The following is a 20087-nucleotide window of genomic DNA, read 5'->3' as shown; positions in this document are numbered from 1 at the left end:
GTCAAGCATATTTCTGCATTTATACTTTTATGATAAATCAAAGAGTGAAAGTTTTACGTTCTAGACCAAAGAAAGGCATTATGAACGCCCGAGCGGAGGACTTGGGATAAGTTTAGAACATTTATGACGCGCAACCGAAATCTCAGTGACATGGCGCTTTTTGCGCAATAATCTTCTTTCATGTTGCGTGAACCTCGGCCGAGATTCGGACTGGCCATGTGAAGATCGGTTGCACGGCGCATTTCTTCGGAGCCACAGAGGCGGCTATAATATTTCGGTAAAAACCTTACACTCAAAAACAAAGCAACGCCTTTCCATTATTTTTCTAAGCGAGATACTCAGGAGTTTATTTGTCGCAATAATGAATCATAGCATGCTTCCTCCCGCAACATCAACTGTAGATCCAGTCATGTAGGATGCTTTCACGCTGCACATGAACACAATTGTTTCCGAGATTTCGAGTGGCTCCGCAATACGCTGCAGAGGAATCATCTTCGCCAGCCTCTCCCTTATAGTATCGTTTCCGTACTTTCGAATCATGGGAGTGTTGGTAAGGCCGGGCAGAATCGCATTAACCCGGATACCCCTTGTAACCAGTTCAACGGCGACGGCCTTGGTGAACGCAACGACACCACCCTTGGAGGCTGTGTAGGCGGAGAGTCCTGGAAAGCCACCCTTGCCGAGTATGCTCGCAATGTTCACGATAGCTGCTCCGGTGACATTCCGAGCTAGCATGTGCTTCACCGCTTCTTTGGTCACCAGAAAAGTACCCTGAAAGCAAAAACGTTTAAATAAAATACCGGGTATGCCCAGCGAAGGGGGTTAGCGAAGATCTGAAGCAATCATAACCACGTCACAAATAACATATGCTCAAAACACCTGTTAGGCGGCACATGAGGGGCAAACAAATAATTGTAACCTGAAAACAAAACATTTAGTACGCATGATATTGCACTAAAAATAGATGTAAATGAAATTTAGTGCTAATTTATTGTTTCTTCTAAACATAGACAGATTCCCTCGAGATATATGAAAATGTTATAACACTTCAATTTACCTTAAGATTGGTGCTGATGACGTCATTGAATGTTTCGTCAGCTAGATTGACGACTGGTGTAATCTCATGCAAAATGCCAGCGCTGTTCACTACAATGCTGATGGTCATATTGCTGTACTCCAGCTCTATGCATTTGATGAGAAATTCTACCGAAGTTGAATTTCGAACATCCACGTAGATCGCCTTGTGTTTGAGGTGACTGCCTGAAAACAAAGGAAGATTATAGCGCTCAAACATAGAAAAAATACTATCTGAAATTGGTATTAGCACGCTCCTCCAACTTTAGAATCCTTGTCAAAACGTTTGTCAGAAAAAAAGAAATATCAGAGTAAGCGCTTTTAGTAATAGTTCAGACTTCCACTAAAGGCTGTAACTTGAAAAATATATTATCACATATAATCGTACAAAAATGTGTCTCTGGTTTTGTAGTGCTCACTAATTAAGCCTAAATATACATTATTCAAATATACAGTAACTAGTAACGTATTTCTTTACTCTTTTTTCGTAACACCTAAAAAATGACCCCTAATTTATTAGAATCCCCAAATAATGCAAGTTTCATTTATGTAGCACATTTTCATCAGTCAATAACAATATGTTACACTGCCACGGAGTTGAAAGGTGGTCCTTCTTCACAAATAAGGTAATGAGCTACCTTCTACTCATTCCAGACCTATTTCCTTAATAGGGATCTGTCGTAAAGTAATAAAACAAGTTAAATTGATAAACCTAACTCTCTCCTCTATCACTCTCTCTCGCTCTCTTTCTATCTCCCTGTCTCTCTCGTTCGTGTGGTTTCTTGAAAATAACATTATTTTGGCTATTTTAGCATAATTTCCGCAAACACTGCTTCCCTAAACGCAACTTCTGTCTTTATATTTTCAACCTTAAGACCCGTTCACACACTCGTGATTCCTTAGAACTGAATGCCTTAAAACCTTAAAATCAATTACGACGAGAGAACACACTGGTGCGCTGGCACCCTCTATGTGGGAACCCCGCAATTGCATTTTACTAGTGCGAAGGTTTGTGGGTCAGGTCAAATGTACGTCATAGTGAGTTTTAGGGAGCCGGCATAAGGCACGGTCGATAGACCAAACGATCGGTACTTCGGATCGGAAGCTCGGACTTGTGTTTTTATGAAAAGGTTTTTAGAGAACCGCGTTTGCAAGCGGTCGGTACAGCTCGCGCGTCTGGCAACGGAAATGCGCAATGGCTTCGTAAACAATTAAAAGCAGGCATGCTTTTTTTTTCCTTTTGTGTGTGTGTGGGGGGGGGGGGGGGGGGCGCAGCGGGAGGGGGGGGGGGGGAAGGAGTGTTTGGTAATTTAACGCAATTGAAGGAAGAACATTTCCCGTTTTAGAAATAGCCTGAAGCTAACTTTGCGGAACGAAACATATTTCGTCTCGTTTCGCAAGAACTGGAGTGCTAAATGTGGTGGCGGCTTCTCAACTGTGAGTGAAAAGTTTATCTACTAAAGGAGCATACGATCTTGATGGAAATAATGGCGTTAGACTTTTTTAACGATGAGTTCGAATTGGCTTTATTCGGCCAGAAAAACTTACAAAAATACATATTTGAATTGGCTACCCCAAAAAGGAGAAGATATTTGACGGCGAGACTAAGGACGTTCGATCTGGCGTCGATGGATGAAGTGAATATGCTACGCCAACTTTGCTTCCACAAAGCTGGTGTAGCTGATTCTCGCTCCTCGCTGCACTCCCGGACCACTAACGGCTGGGTCATCGGTCAGGTTTGAAACCAGTGTCGTTAGCGTCTTCATCAAAATGGGACAGCGATCGCTTCAACAAACTGAGCTATGCCATATCCCCGGAAACTGAGACAAAGGAACAATATCATTCTAAGAAAGAATTAGTGTCTTGTTCAGGTTTCGTCTGTTTTCTCTTTTATTTGTCGTCAATTCGACAATATTATCTACCCGTCACCATGAAAGTTGTCCGCCACCCCGGATAAATTTATATAAAAAAAAAATATTTTGTGTAGGCGGGTTCGGTCCAGCGACTGCAATCGTTTCAGCCAGAGTCAATCGTTATAACAAATGATCTATCAAAGTAACGATTTTAAGAATAGTAAAGGGATGCTTCCTAGAAATTTGGAATATACCTGTCGTATTCAAAAATAGAGAAATATTATCTGCAATATCTGTAAATGACAATCACACGTTTTATTTTGAGCCTGATGGCTGTAATTTTATTTATGATGGGGCTCAATGTGAAGCGCTCGGAGAGCAGCCACCGGAAAGCCTGTGACATCCGGCGCAATTGCGACGTAGCGTGTCTCGGGGCGAGCGAACTTCCGGCGAGACTGACGTCGAGAAGACGATTGGAAGCAGGGCATCTAGCCGTTGCCATGTCTTTGGTTGTGCGGACATATGCTTTATTTCACAAGTTTGCCTAAGCTACGCTCACGCGCACGCTGTACATGCTTGTATTCATGGGGCCCCAGTAGAGCAATGCGGAGTGCCAGTTCCTCTGCTTCTTGCACAGACCTATTGGAAAAACCAGCATGAAAATCAAACTGGCCGAGCTGGGAACTAAGATGGTCAATCTGGTCAATGTGGCAATCAGGGATGGGCAGTATTTCAAATACAACTATTTGAAATACGTATTTCAAATACTTTGTGTATTTTGTATTTGTATTTAATTACAAATTGCGCAATGTATTTGACGTCTGTATTTAAATACTAAAACGTGGGTATTTCAAATACAATTGTAATTAAATACAATTTTTGGGAGCGAAAATACATCCCTCAAATTTATTGTCACGACTCATTTTGCTCATCCTAAGACGTGTCCAAAGCAGGAAGAAAACTACGTTCTGCACCGGATGCAGTGTCTCTCAATCAAGCACAAGCGTTTAGTGACTGTGATTACGGTGCTAGTCCAGGACAAAAATAGTGACGAAATCGACGTTCACAGGCAGACTGGCTAAATAAGTGCCTGTGACAACTTGTGATGCTTTCCAGCCTGATTTTCATCCATATTTTTGCCTGAATCATTCTAAATGCGCGGGTCGTCCAGATTTTCGTAACTGGAGCGAGTTGCAACAATAAAAAATTCTCTAGCTAGTGCTGCGCGTCTTGGTCGTCTCGGTTCTTTATTGGTCTATACCGAAATGTAATCGACAAAAAAGCTGCTTGAAGCTCTGTACTTTTTTCACCTATTACGTCCAAGCTGATCACATTTTTTTTGTGATTACATTTCTATTACGTTACTATAGAGCCTCGCACACTAACTCTCGAGTGTGCGATGCAAAATTAAAATGAGATACCCAGAAACCCGTTGCAGGTGCCCTGAAGTCGCTGACGCAAAATTTGAGGAATGTATTTAAAAAAGTATTTGAAGGAGACCGAATACATTTGGTTGTACTTGTATCTTGTACTTAAATGCTTTTTTGGAAGTGTAATTAGATTTGTAATTAAATACATTTTTGACGAAGTATTTTGTATTTGTATTTCGATACATATTTGCGTGTATTTTGCCCATCCCTGCTGGTAGTCAAACTGGTTTAACTGGCAATCAAGCTGGTTTAGGCTGGGCAAGCTAGAATTTAAGCTGGCCAGTCTGGTTTAAGCAAAAACCAGCATGGTCTAACTAGAATCTGGTTTTAGATTCAATCTGGTGTAGCTGGGAGCCAGTCTGGTCCTAACGGGTCAAACTTGTTTTCCATGGAGCCAATGTGGGTAAGCTGGCAGACAAGTTAGTCATGCTGGGAGAAAAGCTGGTGAATCTGGTCGAACTAATAACCGTGGTGGTCAAGCTGGTCATGATGGGAGCGTGCACGTCTAGGTCGGCTAGAGATAGCCGAACTGGCATTGCTGGGAACGCGAGCGCCAAGGTCGGCTTAGGCTGGAACGAGGCCACGTCCTGTTCTTTGTCCTCTCGTTTTTGGTAGACGACCGAGCGCGTCGGGCGCGCTGCAAGCTACCTTTTTGTGCGAGAAAGGCGAGAGAGAGAGAGTCTTAGGAACGGAGAATTTCAGACGCGTTTGCCTATCTTGGGCAGATTTTCGAAGGGACGGCTGTGTGCGCGTTGTTTGGAGACTACTTGAACGACAGTGCAAGCGAAGCGGGTTTTGAGGAGACAGCGAGCGGCAGTGCGCTCAGCGCGAGAGGATGTCGGACGTCGCGACTGAGGCGTCGCTTCGTGTCTTCCAACGTGTGTGTGCTCGTGAATGACGGTGGTGCCGAGGAGTATCGCCAATGCCATCCAAGCCACACACATTTCCTCGCCTCTGCTGACCACGCAAGTCGCTGCTTCGCCCCCATCACTGGCGGGTCCCAGGTTTGCTTCTCTCATCCATGTAGTATTTTTTTTTTTTTTGCTATGCCATGTTTTTGGCGTGTGTCTAGTATTTTTCGTGTTGAGAGATAAGCAATCTGGTTTTATTAACATTGTTGGCTTTGCACCGAGAACCTTTGTCTGTGCGTCGATTAGTACTGTGTCAGCGCCGAGTATATGTAGCATCTGAGTTCATGTGAGGCGGCCGCAAGTACGAAAATAATAAATTGAATGCCGAGTTCGCATTTCTAAAAATCTTGGCTTGTTTATCCTCTGTATTAATTTAAACAGGTGAAATTGGTTGGGAAGTCCACCAGCATGACCAGTTTAACCAGCATGACAAGCATGCAAAACTGGGCATGCTGGTCAATAACCTGGCTTGAGGCTGGGACCAGATCAACCAGCATGACCATCATGCCAAACTGGGCTTGCTGGGGCAATAACCCAGCTTGAAGCTGGGGCCAGATCAACAACCATGACCAGTATAACTAGATCAACCACCGTGACCAGTATGACCAGATCAACCGACATGACCAGCATGCCAAGCTGGGCATGCTGGGGCAATCACCTTGCTTAAAGCTGGGACCAGCTTAAGCTGTTCTTTTCGATAGGGAGGGGTTGCATCTGACATCAGAACGCCGAGCTCTGATTGGATCTGATGGAGGGATGGGGAGTAGACCTCAGTGATAGCTGCTTCGAGGTCTACCCACTAGACTTTCAACCAGATCCAGTCAGAGCTCGGCGTTTCGATGTCACCGCAACCCCTGCTTATGAAGCAGACGAACTCGCTCTCCGCATAGTTCTAGGCGAGACAGGCATTGTCACTGTCTGTCAATGTTGTTAGACGGACATTATAAACGAGGCTTTTAGCAGCAACCACCAGATGCGATTTGCTAATCGTGTATTTTGTTCTAAAATCCCCTTTCGTGCCTTTTTTAACAAGATATTGGGGTGTCCGATGATATAATGCTCCACTGATCACGTTAGATTATAAAATAAGAGCCAAACTTTTATTGTAGTGTAATGTTTTTTTTCTTTTTTAGTTAATGTTTTGGCATCTCGTGAGCCTCAAAAGCGCACTCGCGTCCCAAGGACAGCGAAAGCCGATGAGGGCGTGCTGGAGGCCGGTCGTTTCAAGAATTACAAGAGGACGCTTAAGCTTCGTCTTTAAAGGGGCCCTGCAATCATATTTAAGCGTCTACCTTTTTTGCGGTTTCCACGTCTCTTGGGGTCCGGACAAGCCAGCGGGCACGGAGAGAGTAACTAAATATCAGTGCGTCATATTTTAACCGGACGACGCGGAAACCTCCTCCACCGACGAGGGCGACCCGCGGTACCGAAAGCGCGCAAATTGTGACGTGTTTGGTCCTAGGCTTACTACTGGTCAGAGCCGCTAAAAGCTTTTTCGTAGTCGAGATACAAAATATAAGTGGCGCGAACCGTTTCAATTATTTATAAAAGAAGTTTTTGTTCAGTATTTTAGATCAGAAAAGAAACAAATGCAGTTTATAAAGTACGGAAAAAAGAAAAGACCCGTCGACATACCCGCCACCAAGCGGCGGAAAAAACGGCGCATACTAGAAAGAACTAGTGGGAGGAGGCTACGACGAACGGCCAGCGTAGAAAAGCTCCGGATGTACGCGGCGGCGCTGCGGTCGTATACCGGCTCAACGATCCGACCGGTTCCGAGCGTTCCGAAGGCCTTCGGCGCGGGCCCTGCTGGCGATTTGGCCATTTGGCGGTATGGCAGCGCGAAGTGGCTCCCGTTCTGAAGTGATCTTTACCCCGTGTTTGCTGTCGTTTGTGGCCAATGAAGTGTTATGCCGAAATAGTCTTTAATCGCGCAGCAAATGCAATGCGAGCCGCCCCGGCCGCCCTCTTCATAGAGCCTATCCAACATATGCTTTAGTGGCGCCCTCTCGAGCCGTTGACCCGGAGTGCTGCAACCGTGAACGCTCGATGAGCTCACTACCCCTCCTCTAGTTCATCGCCACTCAAGCCAGGACCTACTACGTCATGAAGGAGGTTATTTTTTGCTTGTTTTTGTAATTCTAATTCGCCTATAACTTTTAAAATAAAGCGAAATTTGAGAAAAGAAAAGTTTGATTAAGTTACTACGTTCAGTGCGCTCAGGTTCGGTGCAAATTAAAACCTGTCAAAAAGTCATTGCAGGGCCCCTTTAAGAGTGGAACGCGATAGCTAAGCATGAAAACTCCCACTCGTTCTCAAGCCGTGCAAGCATCCACGCAGACATGCAGGCCCTGTAAGCGCGTCTCTGTGGCCTAGAAATAAAGAAAAGAAAAGTGTCTGTGTGGCCCAGTCAACCGAAGGGTCGCTGGTTCGAATCTCGCCTAAAATTCTTCACGTTTATATTTAAATCAAAAGAATTACTTAATAAATTGAAATTATCCGAGACACGCAGCGACCTCTAATTCGCATTACATATCCTGTTTTATAATCAATTTATTCCACTCGTGACGTCACGTTCCACCTTAGCGTTGTAGGTTCTTTTAAATTCCCGCGCGGGGTCATGTGGCTTTGACATCATGACCATACCGACCAATCAGGATTTTCCCGTCACAACAACACCAACGCCGGCTTTTCTGTCACTCGAGCTCCTTAAATATATCTGTTGAAAAGACGTTCAGCCAGTCTCACCTTGTATAACTGTAGCAATACGATCTAAAAGCTAATGCCTACACCCCCCACCCCCAAACGTTACCACTATATTCAAACGCAAACCGAAACCATCACCAAACGTTACTACTACTTTTTTTAGTGAATATATGCAGTGCCGCGTAGCCGGCGCGAGAATCGACGCCAGCGCGTCTCGCTATTTCAACGCTAACACATGGCGACCGCAAGACGGACGCGTCTGTCGCGCTGTGGCGTCTGTCGTCCAGCATGGGAGAGTCCGCCGTTTAGAGCGGGTTGGGATCTACTACCGATCATGTCATGCGCAGGCATTGTCCTCTAGGTGCTATCAACTGTAGTCGACCAATACAGCATAGAAGACGAGGCTTGCCCATCCACCTCTAAACGGCATCACTGGCGTATCTGCGGAGCGCCGCCAGTTTGCTTCAGCCTCGCCGTCAGCGCGAAGGGCAGCATCTCACAACGGGCGTGAAGCTACCATGCGGCAACGCCAAGGCGGATGTATCTGCGGATTTGCGGCGTCTCCCGTCGAGCTTCAGAATGTTTGCCGCTTGGGGTGGATCGGGGATCCCCTAATGATCACGTCATTCGCAGGCCTTGTCTCTTAACTGGTATTAGCTGGTAGCCAACTAATACTACCGAGAAGACAAGTTCTGCGCCTTTCCTCCAAAACGTCATCACTAGTGGATCTACACAGCGCCGCCTAGCTCCCGTCAGCATAGTCGCCGGAGAATCTCGCAGCCTCTCACAACGAGCGCCATGCTAGCACGCTGGGATGTGAAGACAGACACGTCCCCTGGTTTGCAACCTCACTCACTGAAGTCCACCATGTTTGCCACTCGGAGAGGGTCAGAGATCAACTAAAGATCGCATCATACCTTGCTTTCAAGGTGGTATTGGTTTGTCGCGTGGAGCGGGTGAGGGATTTACTAAATATGACGTCCCAAGGGTAGACCTATACAGCCAGCCCGAATACCATGATTATCATTCACGGCGCGCTGAAGAGGCTCATCGTAGACCAAGTACGGATAAGGAACGGGAGTGGAATAGTAAGATGCAAAAATGGCGTGAAAATCCTAAGAATCAAGCTAAGGGGGTGGCGAAAGCACGACAACGACGTCAGAATTACAGCGAATAACGCTAGCACCGATCTGCTGTCGCTGTGACGCACCTTAAGCGACATCGTAAATACCCTCGAATTTTCATTGAGGCGAGCCCTGTTTTTGTATTTTCCTTCGCTGTTAGGGAAAAACGAATATATGTCGTTCACTCTCGCACTGAATGGCGAACACTCAGATTTTAAGATTACAAATAAACTCGATATTTCACGACTCTGGAAACAAGGAATGAAAGTTTCAAATATCTGAAGGCGGAGTAAAGCTGCTCAAGAGAGGGACTTCAAGGTGCCAGGTCGAGCTGCCACTGCATAGCGCCGCGTCTCAAAATGTGAAACTCGAGAAATATTTCATAGGATGGAGGCACGGAGATAGCAATTAGCTTTTTGAGTAAGCAGTCCGCCATCTCAACAAATGCGCTCTGTGGAAAGCCCGCTCTCGGCAGGCGCTCAATCAGACTTGAAATGTCACTGAATGTTCCCCAGAGTACCCAATGGACCTTTTCCACATACCGACGGCACCAGGCGGTGGCTGCACGAACTAAAAATCGAGGAAGTGACCTATCTGAGCTACCAATCATTAATGGGAGCTACGCTACCAGTTTCTTCACTCTCTGAGCAGCGGCGCCTGCCCAACGCGACTTTAAAGAGGGATATCCGTGGCGTCCACCCAAGCGTCGTGTTTTCCTTTCCGTCGACGTTCTTTTTTTGTGTAACACAATTATATATATGCTGCAGTTGCGTGTTCTACTCGCTGATATACAGCCTTCCGAATTTCCTCGATTTTTCGTTCCGACTTCCGCCGCTTGGCATCGGGCGCTCGCGCGTGCGCAGAACTCTTCTCGGAAAAGGTCCACTCATTCAGTCGGCTTACCGGAAGTCCACCCCGCAGACTCCAGTTCGGCATGGTTTGTTTAGCCTATGGCGGAAGTAATCAGGTGGGAATATTGGGGATGGGTTCAAAACAACAAACACGTGAATAAAACGTTTTAGCGTTTCTATGGGTACGGGGGTACGCAAGGGCGGGAGTCCTGGGCGTCGATAAGTTAGGACCGAGCGGTCCAAACTTGTCAATTTGGGCCACATAACCACCTTATATACACGCGTTTAAGTTCTCATCTTCCACGAACTCGCTTAAAGTGAAACCGTATTTTCCACTTTAATTTTTCCGTCGAACAAGTATCGCCAATCAAGACCACTCTTAAGTGTCACTATGCAATCCAGCATTTTTCGATACGTTAGCGTAGTGCACGCTGTTGTGAGCAATGCTCAATATATTTTGTACTAATGTGTTGTACCCACCTCCTCTCTAACCCCTAAAGGCTTCAAATCGTTGCAATAAATAACAATGTTGTTATAAAGACAACAACGTGCGCCACACGGACACTAACATACCTGTGTCCTATAATGTTGGTGACCTGGTCTTGCTAAATGCATCGATTCGCCAAACAAAAAAATACAAAAACTTAAAAAAAAAATTTGGTCGGCCCATCCTACATCGTCCGTGGCCTTTCCGCCGTAAGCTAAGAGGTGAATTTTCAAACCCCAATTCCGTGTAGGGACCATCGCTGAATGGATCAAGACACCGTTCACGCGCCTCGCATATAGCTCTACTTCTACGAAGGCTAACTGCCTATCAGTGCCGCATGAACAGAACTACCACTACCGGGGGAAACCCGTATGGAGATGACAGTCAGTTTCGTGAAAGCGAGACACGAGAACGAGCGTTTTCTGCGCAGCAGTTCGGTTGTACTCGTACAGGACACCTCTTTTGTTCTATCCACATTTTACTATCACAAGTACTATGCCATAATCACCTTAGTCATACCTACATTGGACAAAAAATGATCAAATGTTGCAACTACTAAGCCCGCAAAATTACGAGGGTGCTTGTAGCCGAGAGCCGAAATTCAAGAGATATATAATGTATTTAAATTCTGTGCAGCAGGGTACCTGCACACTGGGGGGGAAACATACACACATCAAAGCTACATAACGGCTAAAATAAATGAATAATTAGAGGAGTTAACTTTCCGTATTTTAATTTCTGGAAAAGAGTATTCTTACACTATTTTAAAATGTAAAAAAACATTTCTACCCACAGAAATATTTTCAAAAGGTTTGACTTACTTAACATTTTTAGATATTTGATAGTTTGCGCTCCTCCGGTCTGATTGATGTCAGCTACAATGACGGTGACGTTCTCACGTGCGAGGACCATGGCGACGCTACGGCCAATGCCGCTAGCTCCCCCAGTCACAAGTGCCAGCCGACCTTGCAGTTCCAGGGAGGAGGTTCCAGGATCGTATTCTGACTTTTTGCTTGTCTCGCTTTTTTCATTTTCACTTTTCGGGCGTGACTCCGACGGATGTGAACCAGCAAAATCATCAGCATTCGACGCACGTCCCGTAATTATGCAGCAAAGGACAAGCGAGAAAACATATTGGCGAATCTTTGACATGGTGAGAACGCTCAAGGTCTGTGAACACGTTACAGAAAAAAGCTGAGTTACCGATCAAATAGCGTTTTATTCGCTTGCTCTTTTCTATCTCTCATACGACCTTTAAGCAGATGGGGAAAACAACACCAATCCTCCTACGTATTCGACTCAAGGAGAATGCCAACAAAGCGGCATCGTCGACTATTTGGAAGCGGAAACGGAGAAAGCTGGCATTACATGAAGCAGCTGTGAAGTGTTCGTATAGCTGATTTTTGTGTATAAGTAAAAGCGCCCTTCATCTTATGGAAAGATCGCACCGTACGCTCACTCTTGTATATAGACGAGTGTTTTAGCCAATAGCGGCTAATAACCGAAGTATCTCAAGGCTCGTATCCGCGTAACGCCCTGCTCTATACGAAGGTGGCAGAGGTAAGGGGGGGGGGGGGGGTGGAGGAAAGGAATATCTTTTGGATCAAAAGCCGACGTGCACACCCATTTCGTGTATATAGTAGTCGCCAATATGCGCAGACAAGGTCACTAATCGCTCGAGGCTTGATTTACCCGGACAGATTAATGCATTTATTACACATTATATTACCATGCTGGCAACTACAGTTCCTGTATAGGTCCCCTACGGAAGCAAAAATTGCGCGTTCATTCCCGTAGCGCCGCCTTTCCTGCACGGCATGTTTATCCTGCTCCTCACGTGACTGAATTCGGCGAATAGCGGTGCCGCGTGTTTGAAGGGCGCGGCGCGCTCAAAAGCAGGGGAATGTACGCCGGGGCACGCGCAACGTCTACTTTCTTGCACGGCATTTGATCAGGCTACTCACGTGATCGGATCTTGGCGAATAGCGGCGCGGCAGCACATGGAAAACAGACGCGCAACTCTGGCTCCCTTAGGGAGCCTATACAGGAACTCTACTGGCAACTGCAAAGTTTCGCCATCTCTCGGCGTTCGCACGAGTGAAGGCGGCTTAAAAGGGCCCTGCAATCCTATTTAAGCGTCTACCTTTTTTGCGGTTTCCACGTCTCTTGGGGTTCGGGCAAGCGAGCGGGAACGGAGAGAGTAACTAAATATCAGTGCGTCATATTTTAACCGGACGACGCGGAAACCTCCTCCACCGACGAGGGCGACACGCGGTACCTAAAGGGCGTGCGTGATATGTGACGTCTTTGGTCCTGCGCTTACTACTGGTCAAAACTGCTAAAATCTTTTTTTTTTAGTCGAGATACCAAATACAAGTGTCATGAACCGTTTCAATTATGTATGAAATTAGTTTTTGTTCGGTATTTTAGATCAGAAAATAAACAAATGCAGATTATAAAGTACGGAAACAAGAAATGACCCGTCAACATACCCGCCACCAAGCGGTGGAAAAGGCGGCGCATACTAGAAAGGAGTAGTGGGATCAGGTGCCGACACGGAAAGGTCCCGGATGTAAGTGGCGGCGCTGCGGTCGTTTACGGACTGGAGGATCCGACCGGCTCCGGGCGTTCCGAAGGCCTTTGGCGTGCAGCTTTGTTTTGCGGTTTGGCCGTTTCGCGGTATGGCAGCGCGAAGTGGCTCCCATTTTGTACTGATCTTTACGTTCTTGCGCAGAGATCGTTTACATTTACGGTCTTATGTTTAGTGTCATTTGAGGCCAATGAAGTGTCATGCCGAATTAGTGTTTAACCGCGCAGCAAATGCAATGAGAGCCGCTCTGGCTACCCGCTGCATACAGCCTATCCATAACATGCTTTAGTGGCGCCCTCTCGCGCAGTCGACACGGAGTGCGGCAGCCGTGAGCGCTTCATCAGCTCACTACCCCTCCTCTAGTTCACGGCCACTAAAGCCACCAAGGACGACATGAGGGAGGTTATCTTTTGCTTGTTTTTGTAATTCTAATTTGCCTATAACTTTTAAAATAAAACGAATTTCGACAAAAGAAAAGTTTCACTAAGTTACTACGTTCAGTGGAGCTCAGATTCGGTGCAAATTGAAAAGCAGTAAAAAAATCCTTGCAGGGCCCCTTTAACACATGAACCAACACGTTTTAATTTAAGGTTCGTAACTACGCCATGGATATTATTGCAAACTAGGCATCTGGAAACTTGAAGAATGGTCCGCGTATTTCCAGAGCTTCAAGGCAATAGCACTATTATATTTTCTTACTAAAACAATAGTGGGTGTCTTATAGACCAGAATGAAAAAAATTGACGAAGACAGCTAGCCCCGGAAATAGAATAAAAAAAAAAATGAAAGCCGCTTACAACTCCCTGTAACGCCGAATTAGAGCGCAGCTCTTGAGGAGGAGGGAAGGGCACTGGGGGGGGGGGGGGGTTAAACTAACCAGGGGGGGGGTCACGTTACCTTGGGGGTCACGTGACCCCCAATGCCGATGATGTCATCACTGACGTCACTGATGACGTCATCAGTGACGATGACGATGCGGGTACCGATGACGTCATTAGTGACGTCACTGATGACTTCACCAGTGATGATGACGATGACGATGCGAATGTCGGTGACGTCATCAGTGACGTCGCTGATGACGTCATCAGTGATGATGACGATGACGATGCGGATGCCGGTGACGACATCAGTGACGTCACTGATGACGTCATCAGTGATGATGACGATGACAATGCGGATGTCGGTGACGTCATCAGTGATGATGACGATGACGATGTGGATGCCGGTGACGTCATCAGTGATGATGACGATGTGGATGCCGGTGACGTCATCAGTGATGATGACGATGACGATGTGGATGCCGGTGACGTCATCAGTGATGATGACGATGACGATGCGGATGCCGGTGACGTCATCAGTGATGATGACGATGACGATGTGGATGCCGGTGACGTCATCAGTGATGATGACGATGACGATGTGGATGCCGGTGACGTCATCAGTGATGATGACGATGACGATGCGGATGCCGGTGACGTCATCAGTGATGACGATGACGATGTGGATGCCGGTGACGTCGTCAGTGATGATGACGATGACGATGTGGATGCCGGTGACGTCATCAGTGATGATGACGATGACGATGTGGATGCCGGTGACGTCATCAGTGACGATGACGTCATCGGGGGGTCACGCGACATTGGCGGGGGTCACGTGACCTCGAGGAGGGGGCCACGTGACCTCAGGGGAGTCACGTGACTTCGGGGGGTCACGTGACCCCCCACGAGGTCACGTGACCTTGGTGGGGGGCTCGCGCGGTGCATTATGGGACATTTCCCATGATGCACCGCGCGGTTACGCCGACGCCGACGGCGACGCCGCTCAAGCCGGAAACGGGCCCCTAAGAGCTGCGCTCTAAAAAGCTCAGGGTACACCTAAGCATTCGTTATGAGCTGTGAATGCGAAAGCATTGAAGCCGCTTGTCCGCTCGCTTTTTCGTCTGCTGCGTAGTTTTCGTCGCCGGTCGGCGCGTGTGCTCTACAGGTGACCTTGGACGCTCCGCGCTCATGGACACGGAGCGCCATGGGGTGAGCGGTCGTGGGAACTGACGAGCGCAACGGCCAATGAGAGCCTTGTCGATGCGCGCCAGCCAATGGAACCGAAGTAAACTATCTGCCGTTTTTGCACATCAGACTGATGACGTCAGCTCGCTCCATGAGACAGGCAATGGTTTTGCATTAAAACGCTTTTGAGAACCATGATCATAGGCTATATTTAATGTACTCTATTTAATGTACTATAATTTATTGTCATCTTACCGGCTTTCGAACTTGTTCCGGAGGAGAATTTGGTATCATAAAAACGAACCTGTTACTCAAGCTGAGTTTTCTTACTGAGAGGCTTCCAAAATGCTGCAACTAGTTTATGACATCAACTGCATACTCCGGAAAAGCTCGCGCGGACGTGGTTTCGCTGACCGAGAAACAGTTGCCAGAGAGGCGCGCACCGCTCCGGCAACCTCGCTCGCCGAGTTTCAGTACCACCCCCCACCACGCGCGAAATACTCCCTGGAGCCGGGTTGCGCCTGGACAGGACGAGGGGGGGGGGGGAGCTAGCGACGACTCACGTACGCCGTACGTGGCCGTTACAGGAAATAGGAGTGGCAAAACTGCTGTGCCCCGCGCCTCGGATGTCTTCGCTTTTGAACAGAGGCGAAGAGCAGCCAACGCGGGCTCTTCCAGGGCGCATTCCCATTGGGGAGGCGGTACAGCCGACCACCGCGGAGTCGTGAATCATTACGAGGGTCGCGGGAACTACAATGCCCCCAGCGCGACACTGCACCGCGTGGTGGTAGCGGCGGACGGTCTGGCAGGGGACAGGTCAGGTGCTATAAATGCAACCAGCTTGGGCATATGAAGCGTCACTGCACATTGACGCTGACGCCACAGCTAGCCTGTGCCTGCCAGAACTTAACTGTCCGTTCGTTGTAGAGACAGACGCGAGCGACTACGGGCGTCGGTGCGGTGTTATTGCAAAACATGACGGACAGCTACGCCCGGTGGCATTCGCCGGTCGAAGCCTTAAGCCGCCAGAACGCAATTAAAGCGTCACGGAAATTAGGGGCTGGCCGTCATGTTTGCTCTAAAGAAGTTGGACCTGTATTTAGACAGACCACGCCGCTCTAACCTGGATTCAAAGGTTGAAAGAGTCGGGGGGGGGGGGGGGGGGGGGGGGGGAGGAGGTCAGCTCGGTGGGCTCTGCCTCTCACCCTGCAGCGAATCTCCTATGTACCGAAAGGGCTCAACTAACAAGGTTGCAGACGCACTTTCTCGGGGGCCCAATGATAGTGGTTTGAAGGAGGGGATGCAGCCAGGATTGCGAAAGACGAGTTTCCTGCGCAGCCGCTTATAAGGGAGACAGCGGGGAGGGATCGATGCATCAGGTGCTCGTCGCAGCATTAGGAGGCCGCACGATGGAACAAAGGATCGTGGCTTGGGGTGAAGTGGTGAGCAAAGAAGAGCTTGTCGAGGCCCAAAAGGCAGATGGTTTTTGTGAGCGGGTGTTGGGGAAAATTTCAGAAATGGCAACCAACGCCGGGAACGCTGGCGGTCAAGTAAATAAACATTTTCATTCATACCTGCTGGGCCAAGACATTTTATTGCTCCGGTACAACCAAACAATCAATGACGAGGAGGAGAACGACTCTCCGTTCACGGTGGTGATACATAGGAGGCTACGGAGGCGGCTTATCGGATACTTCCACGATTCGGCTCTGGCTGGTCATGACAGCGGCAGCAAGACCTTTCAAAAGTTATGTCGCGACGTGACCTGGCCGGGCATGAGACAGGACATATTCCGATACACCCGTAGCTGCGCAGCCTGCCACAAAGCGAAACCGCGAGGCGAGTCACACTACCCGTGGGAGATGTTCGCTGGCGACATCATCGTCCCACTCATAGGCGTGCGCAGGATTTTTCATTAGGGAGGGCGAGGTTTCCCCAAAGCGCCCCCGCCACCCCCCCCCCCCTCCCCCCCCCCCCCGCGCTTTCTAACAACGCACTCCCACTGATGTCCTTACGCTCATATTGTAGTGCTGAGACAAGATATGGTTATGTAGCGCTTATTTCATCAATATTGAATTGTAACATATACAAAATATTATTAAGCAGTAGGTATCACTTTCTTGTGAAACGTCCGCAAAGAAAGGCAGTCCCTGCGCAGCTGAGGCGTCAGTGACACAACGCGCATACAAATTTTTTTTATTCTTTCTAGACCAGAGAAAGATACGACACATATGCCATCTTTAACAGCACAGAATATTTAAAAATATTGCCTCAACGTGACTCTGCTAGTATGGAAAATATAGTATAGATACAGGTCAAACCCATGGGTGCACCTACACATGACGAAAGCTGTCATATGGCGTCTGCAACGTTCATGCAGAGGACGAAAAACGCCACCCAATACGCAACGTAATAGCAAAGCTTAAGGCCACGGTCCCACTGAATGTGGCAGTTTAGGTACTTTTTGGCAGGTCATTACTCATCTCCTTTTAAATACTGTTTTGTGGGATTGATGTCATTCGAAAGGCAATGCTCTTTCATTTGATATTATGTATGTGTTGGTTTTTACTGTACATGCGGATTTGTAACATTGTGAATATGATGGCGCGGACCCTCACTTGCTCCGCTAGTTCATGTTTTATGAACAATTCATTAAAGGTAGCACGGTTCCAATATAGCAGTTTTGTTACGATGATGTCGGAGCAGAATGTAACGATACACTTTTTTGGTATTTGCACTACTTTGTTTTTTTCATCCCTCCAAATATTGCCCTAAAATTGACATTTTTCAGCACAAATATTTTTTTAATTACGAGAGCTAGGACAATGAAATTCGCTACAGATGTAGTGCTTATGATTGGTAATATGTAGAAAAAAAATCTAATGTTTTGTAAAATTTTTTTGTTTAGATATTTTATACCAAAAGTAGCACTTTTTTTGTGCTTCGAGTCATGGTACTTCAAATGCCGCTGAGGAAATAATTAAACAATGATAAAATCTTTTATCACATTTAGAGCTATAATTGTTGCCCAAGAGGTGGACGATGGCTTTTTTCATTTTCAAAGTCATAACGTTCCAGGAGCCCTTCAAACTTACCTGTTTTTGACGCATATCTTTCTTGGACATCAAACAGATTTATTGGCATCTAATAACATTTATTGTTTGGAATAGATATACACTGCGATGTATTAGATTCTCAGAATGATCTTGCTTTGGTTTTTTAATAGGTGTAGAGCTTAACTAATTTTAAAAACAATTAAAGACTGTTTGGGTGTTTTGTTGCGCTACCTGGCGGATGTCAGACAAACTGCTGATTTCTAATGTTCAAAAAATTTTCGAGGGCGGCGTTGGCGTCTGCATCATCATCAATCTCCGTGTCTTTTTACCTTCACATTCAAAAAATATATTGGAAGATTTACCTCGATAAATGAATGATTTTAGTACTGAGTCAGGTTAAGAAATCTAAGACAAATACTTATACAAGCGCAGCGTGATATAATGTGTTCATTATTCGATATGATTGAAATCAATAAACAATAAAGACGAAGAGGAAAATAAAACACCCTATACACCCGAGACCCGAGTTCACTTCATGCCTAGAGTCGCTAAATGAGCTCAAAAGTATCGGCACTCTGTTCCCCAAAATTGTTTTGGGCGCCGCCATTTTGGGTCTTGTTCAGAGCTAACGCAACTGCCGATCGTCATGATCCAAAAGTAAAGGAAGCTGATGCAATATTGCAATGCTCTGTCGCGGGTTGTTTAAACATTTGTGGGGGACGGAAAAGCGTTTCCTGTGATTTTAGATAAAGCTTCAGATAACTGGCAACCATGATTTTAAGCCGCAATATGGCCAAAAGTCGTTACTCTGAACCGTAGCTGATTTACTGGCACAAGCGGGAACAATGAGGAAGAGGCAGGTATCAAAAGGTAGTGGATTGTGGAATCCACGGGGCTTACGTCATGGCCCCTCCTGGTATTACAAGCCTCTTTAACAAGAGCATGAATAGTGTAATTAAATAAGCTACGCTTCAGAGTAGTGACAATTGGCCATATTGTGGCTTAAAATCATGGTTGCCAGTTATTTGAAGCTTTATCTGAAATCACAAGAAACGCTCTTACGTCCTTTACTTTAAACAGTTTGCGACAAAGCAAAGCAACATTACATGAGCTTCCTAACACCGAATCTAATGCTGAGGATGTCGCACTTTTGAATCATGACAATCGGCAGTTGCGCCTGCACTGCCCAAGCACGAAAATGGCGGCGTTCACAACACTGCCGGGGAAGAGAGTGCCGATTCTCTAAGAGCAGCTCATTTATTGGCTCTACTTCCCTCAAATCTTCTTTCCCCTGACTGAAACTGAAACTAAATATGGATAATACACTATTATTATATCTTATTTAGTTATAACCAACAACACATAATGAGAGAAGGAAGCGGCCGGGTAGGAAAAACGCGGGTTTTTTGTGCAACTGTTCTTACCGTCTCAAAAGAAAGAACGCGCGAGCTTGCGCTGGTTTAAAAAAATACGATCCAAAGAAAAGAGGCGGCATGCTGTGTTCTTTGTGATTGTCCGTCTAATTGCAAATTGTTGTGTGTATGTTTATACAGCCGGAAGTTAGTCTGCCTTAGTGGGCGTCTGGTGTCTCAGCTGTAGATGAACAACTTAGCCAGTGCGGTACAACCGCAAACCTGGGGTCTTTAACGTAAACCACGCAGTAGTGATACACGACGGCACGCCGGTACGATGCTCTTCCAGATCAAAACGAGCAGGGGCGGGGTGGGTTCTGCAGTGCGAGCTTTCGCTCCACGTGCTCCGAGCTGGCGTGCGCTATACTCCGTTTCATCTTATGTTGTACCGCAGAGAAGGCTAGAAGCGCGAGCTCATTAACATACGAGAGCTTGTGCCGCCGAGATGTGCCCTAGAACAAGGAGCTCGAACGTGTACCTTTTAATGCGGTACATCATAAAGTGAAACAGAATAAAGACCATGCACTCGGCCACCGATCCAACTCCCCCTTTGTGGGTCTAATTTATATACAGGTAGAATTATTTGAAGA

At 46.8% G+C, this 20087-nt stretch overlaps 1 protein-coding gene across 1 annotated transcript; it reads right to left on the bottom strand.

The window, feature by feature from the left end:
• Positions 1 to 366: 366 nt before the first annotated feature.
• LOC8037176 (3-oxoacyl-[acyl-carrier-protein] reductase FabG) lies at positions 367 to 11615 on the bottom strand. The gene is made up of 3 exons (XM_029985827.2): positions 11258 to 11615; positions 1058 to 1260; positions 367 to 771 (listed from the first exon to the last, which is right to left on the bottom strand). Exons 1-3 carry the CDS (start codon positions 11586 to 11588, stop codon positions 367 to 369), a joined length of 939 nt encoding a protein of 312 aa, XP_029841687.2. The 5' UTR covers positions 11589 to 11615.
• Between the last annotated feature and the right edge of the window lie 8472 nt (positions 11616 to 20087).

The sequence above is a fragment of the Ixodes scapularis genome, unplaced genomic scaffold (genome assembly GCF_016920785.2).
Source record: "Ixodes scapularis isolate PalLabHiFi unplaced genomic scaffold, ASM1692078v2 PGA_scaffold39__5_contigs__length_11793443, whole genome shotgun sequence".
NCBI lineage: Eukaryota > Metazoa > Arthropoda > Arachnida > Ixodida > Ixodidae > Ixodes > Ixodes scapularis.
The sequence above is the reverse complement of the archived record's forward strand: the minus strand, read 5'-3'. Positions and strand labels throughout refer to the sequence as shown.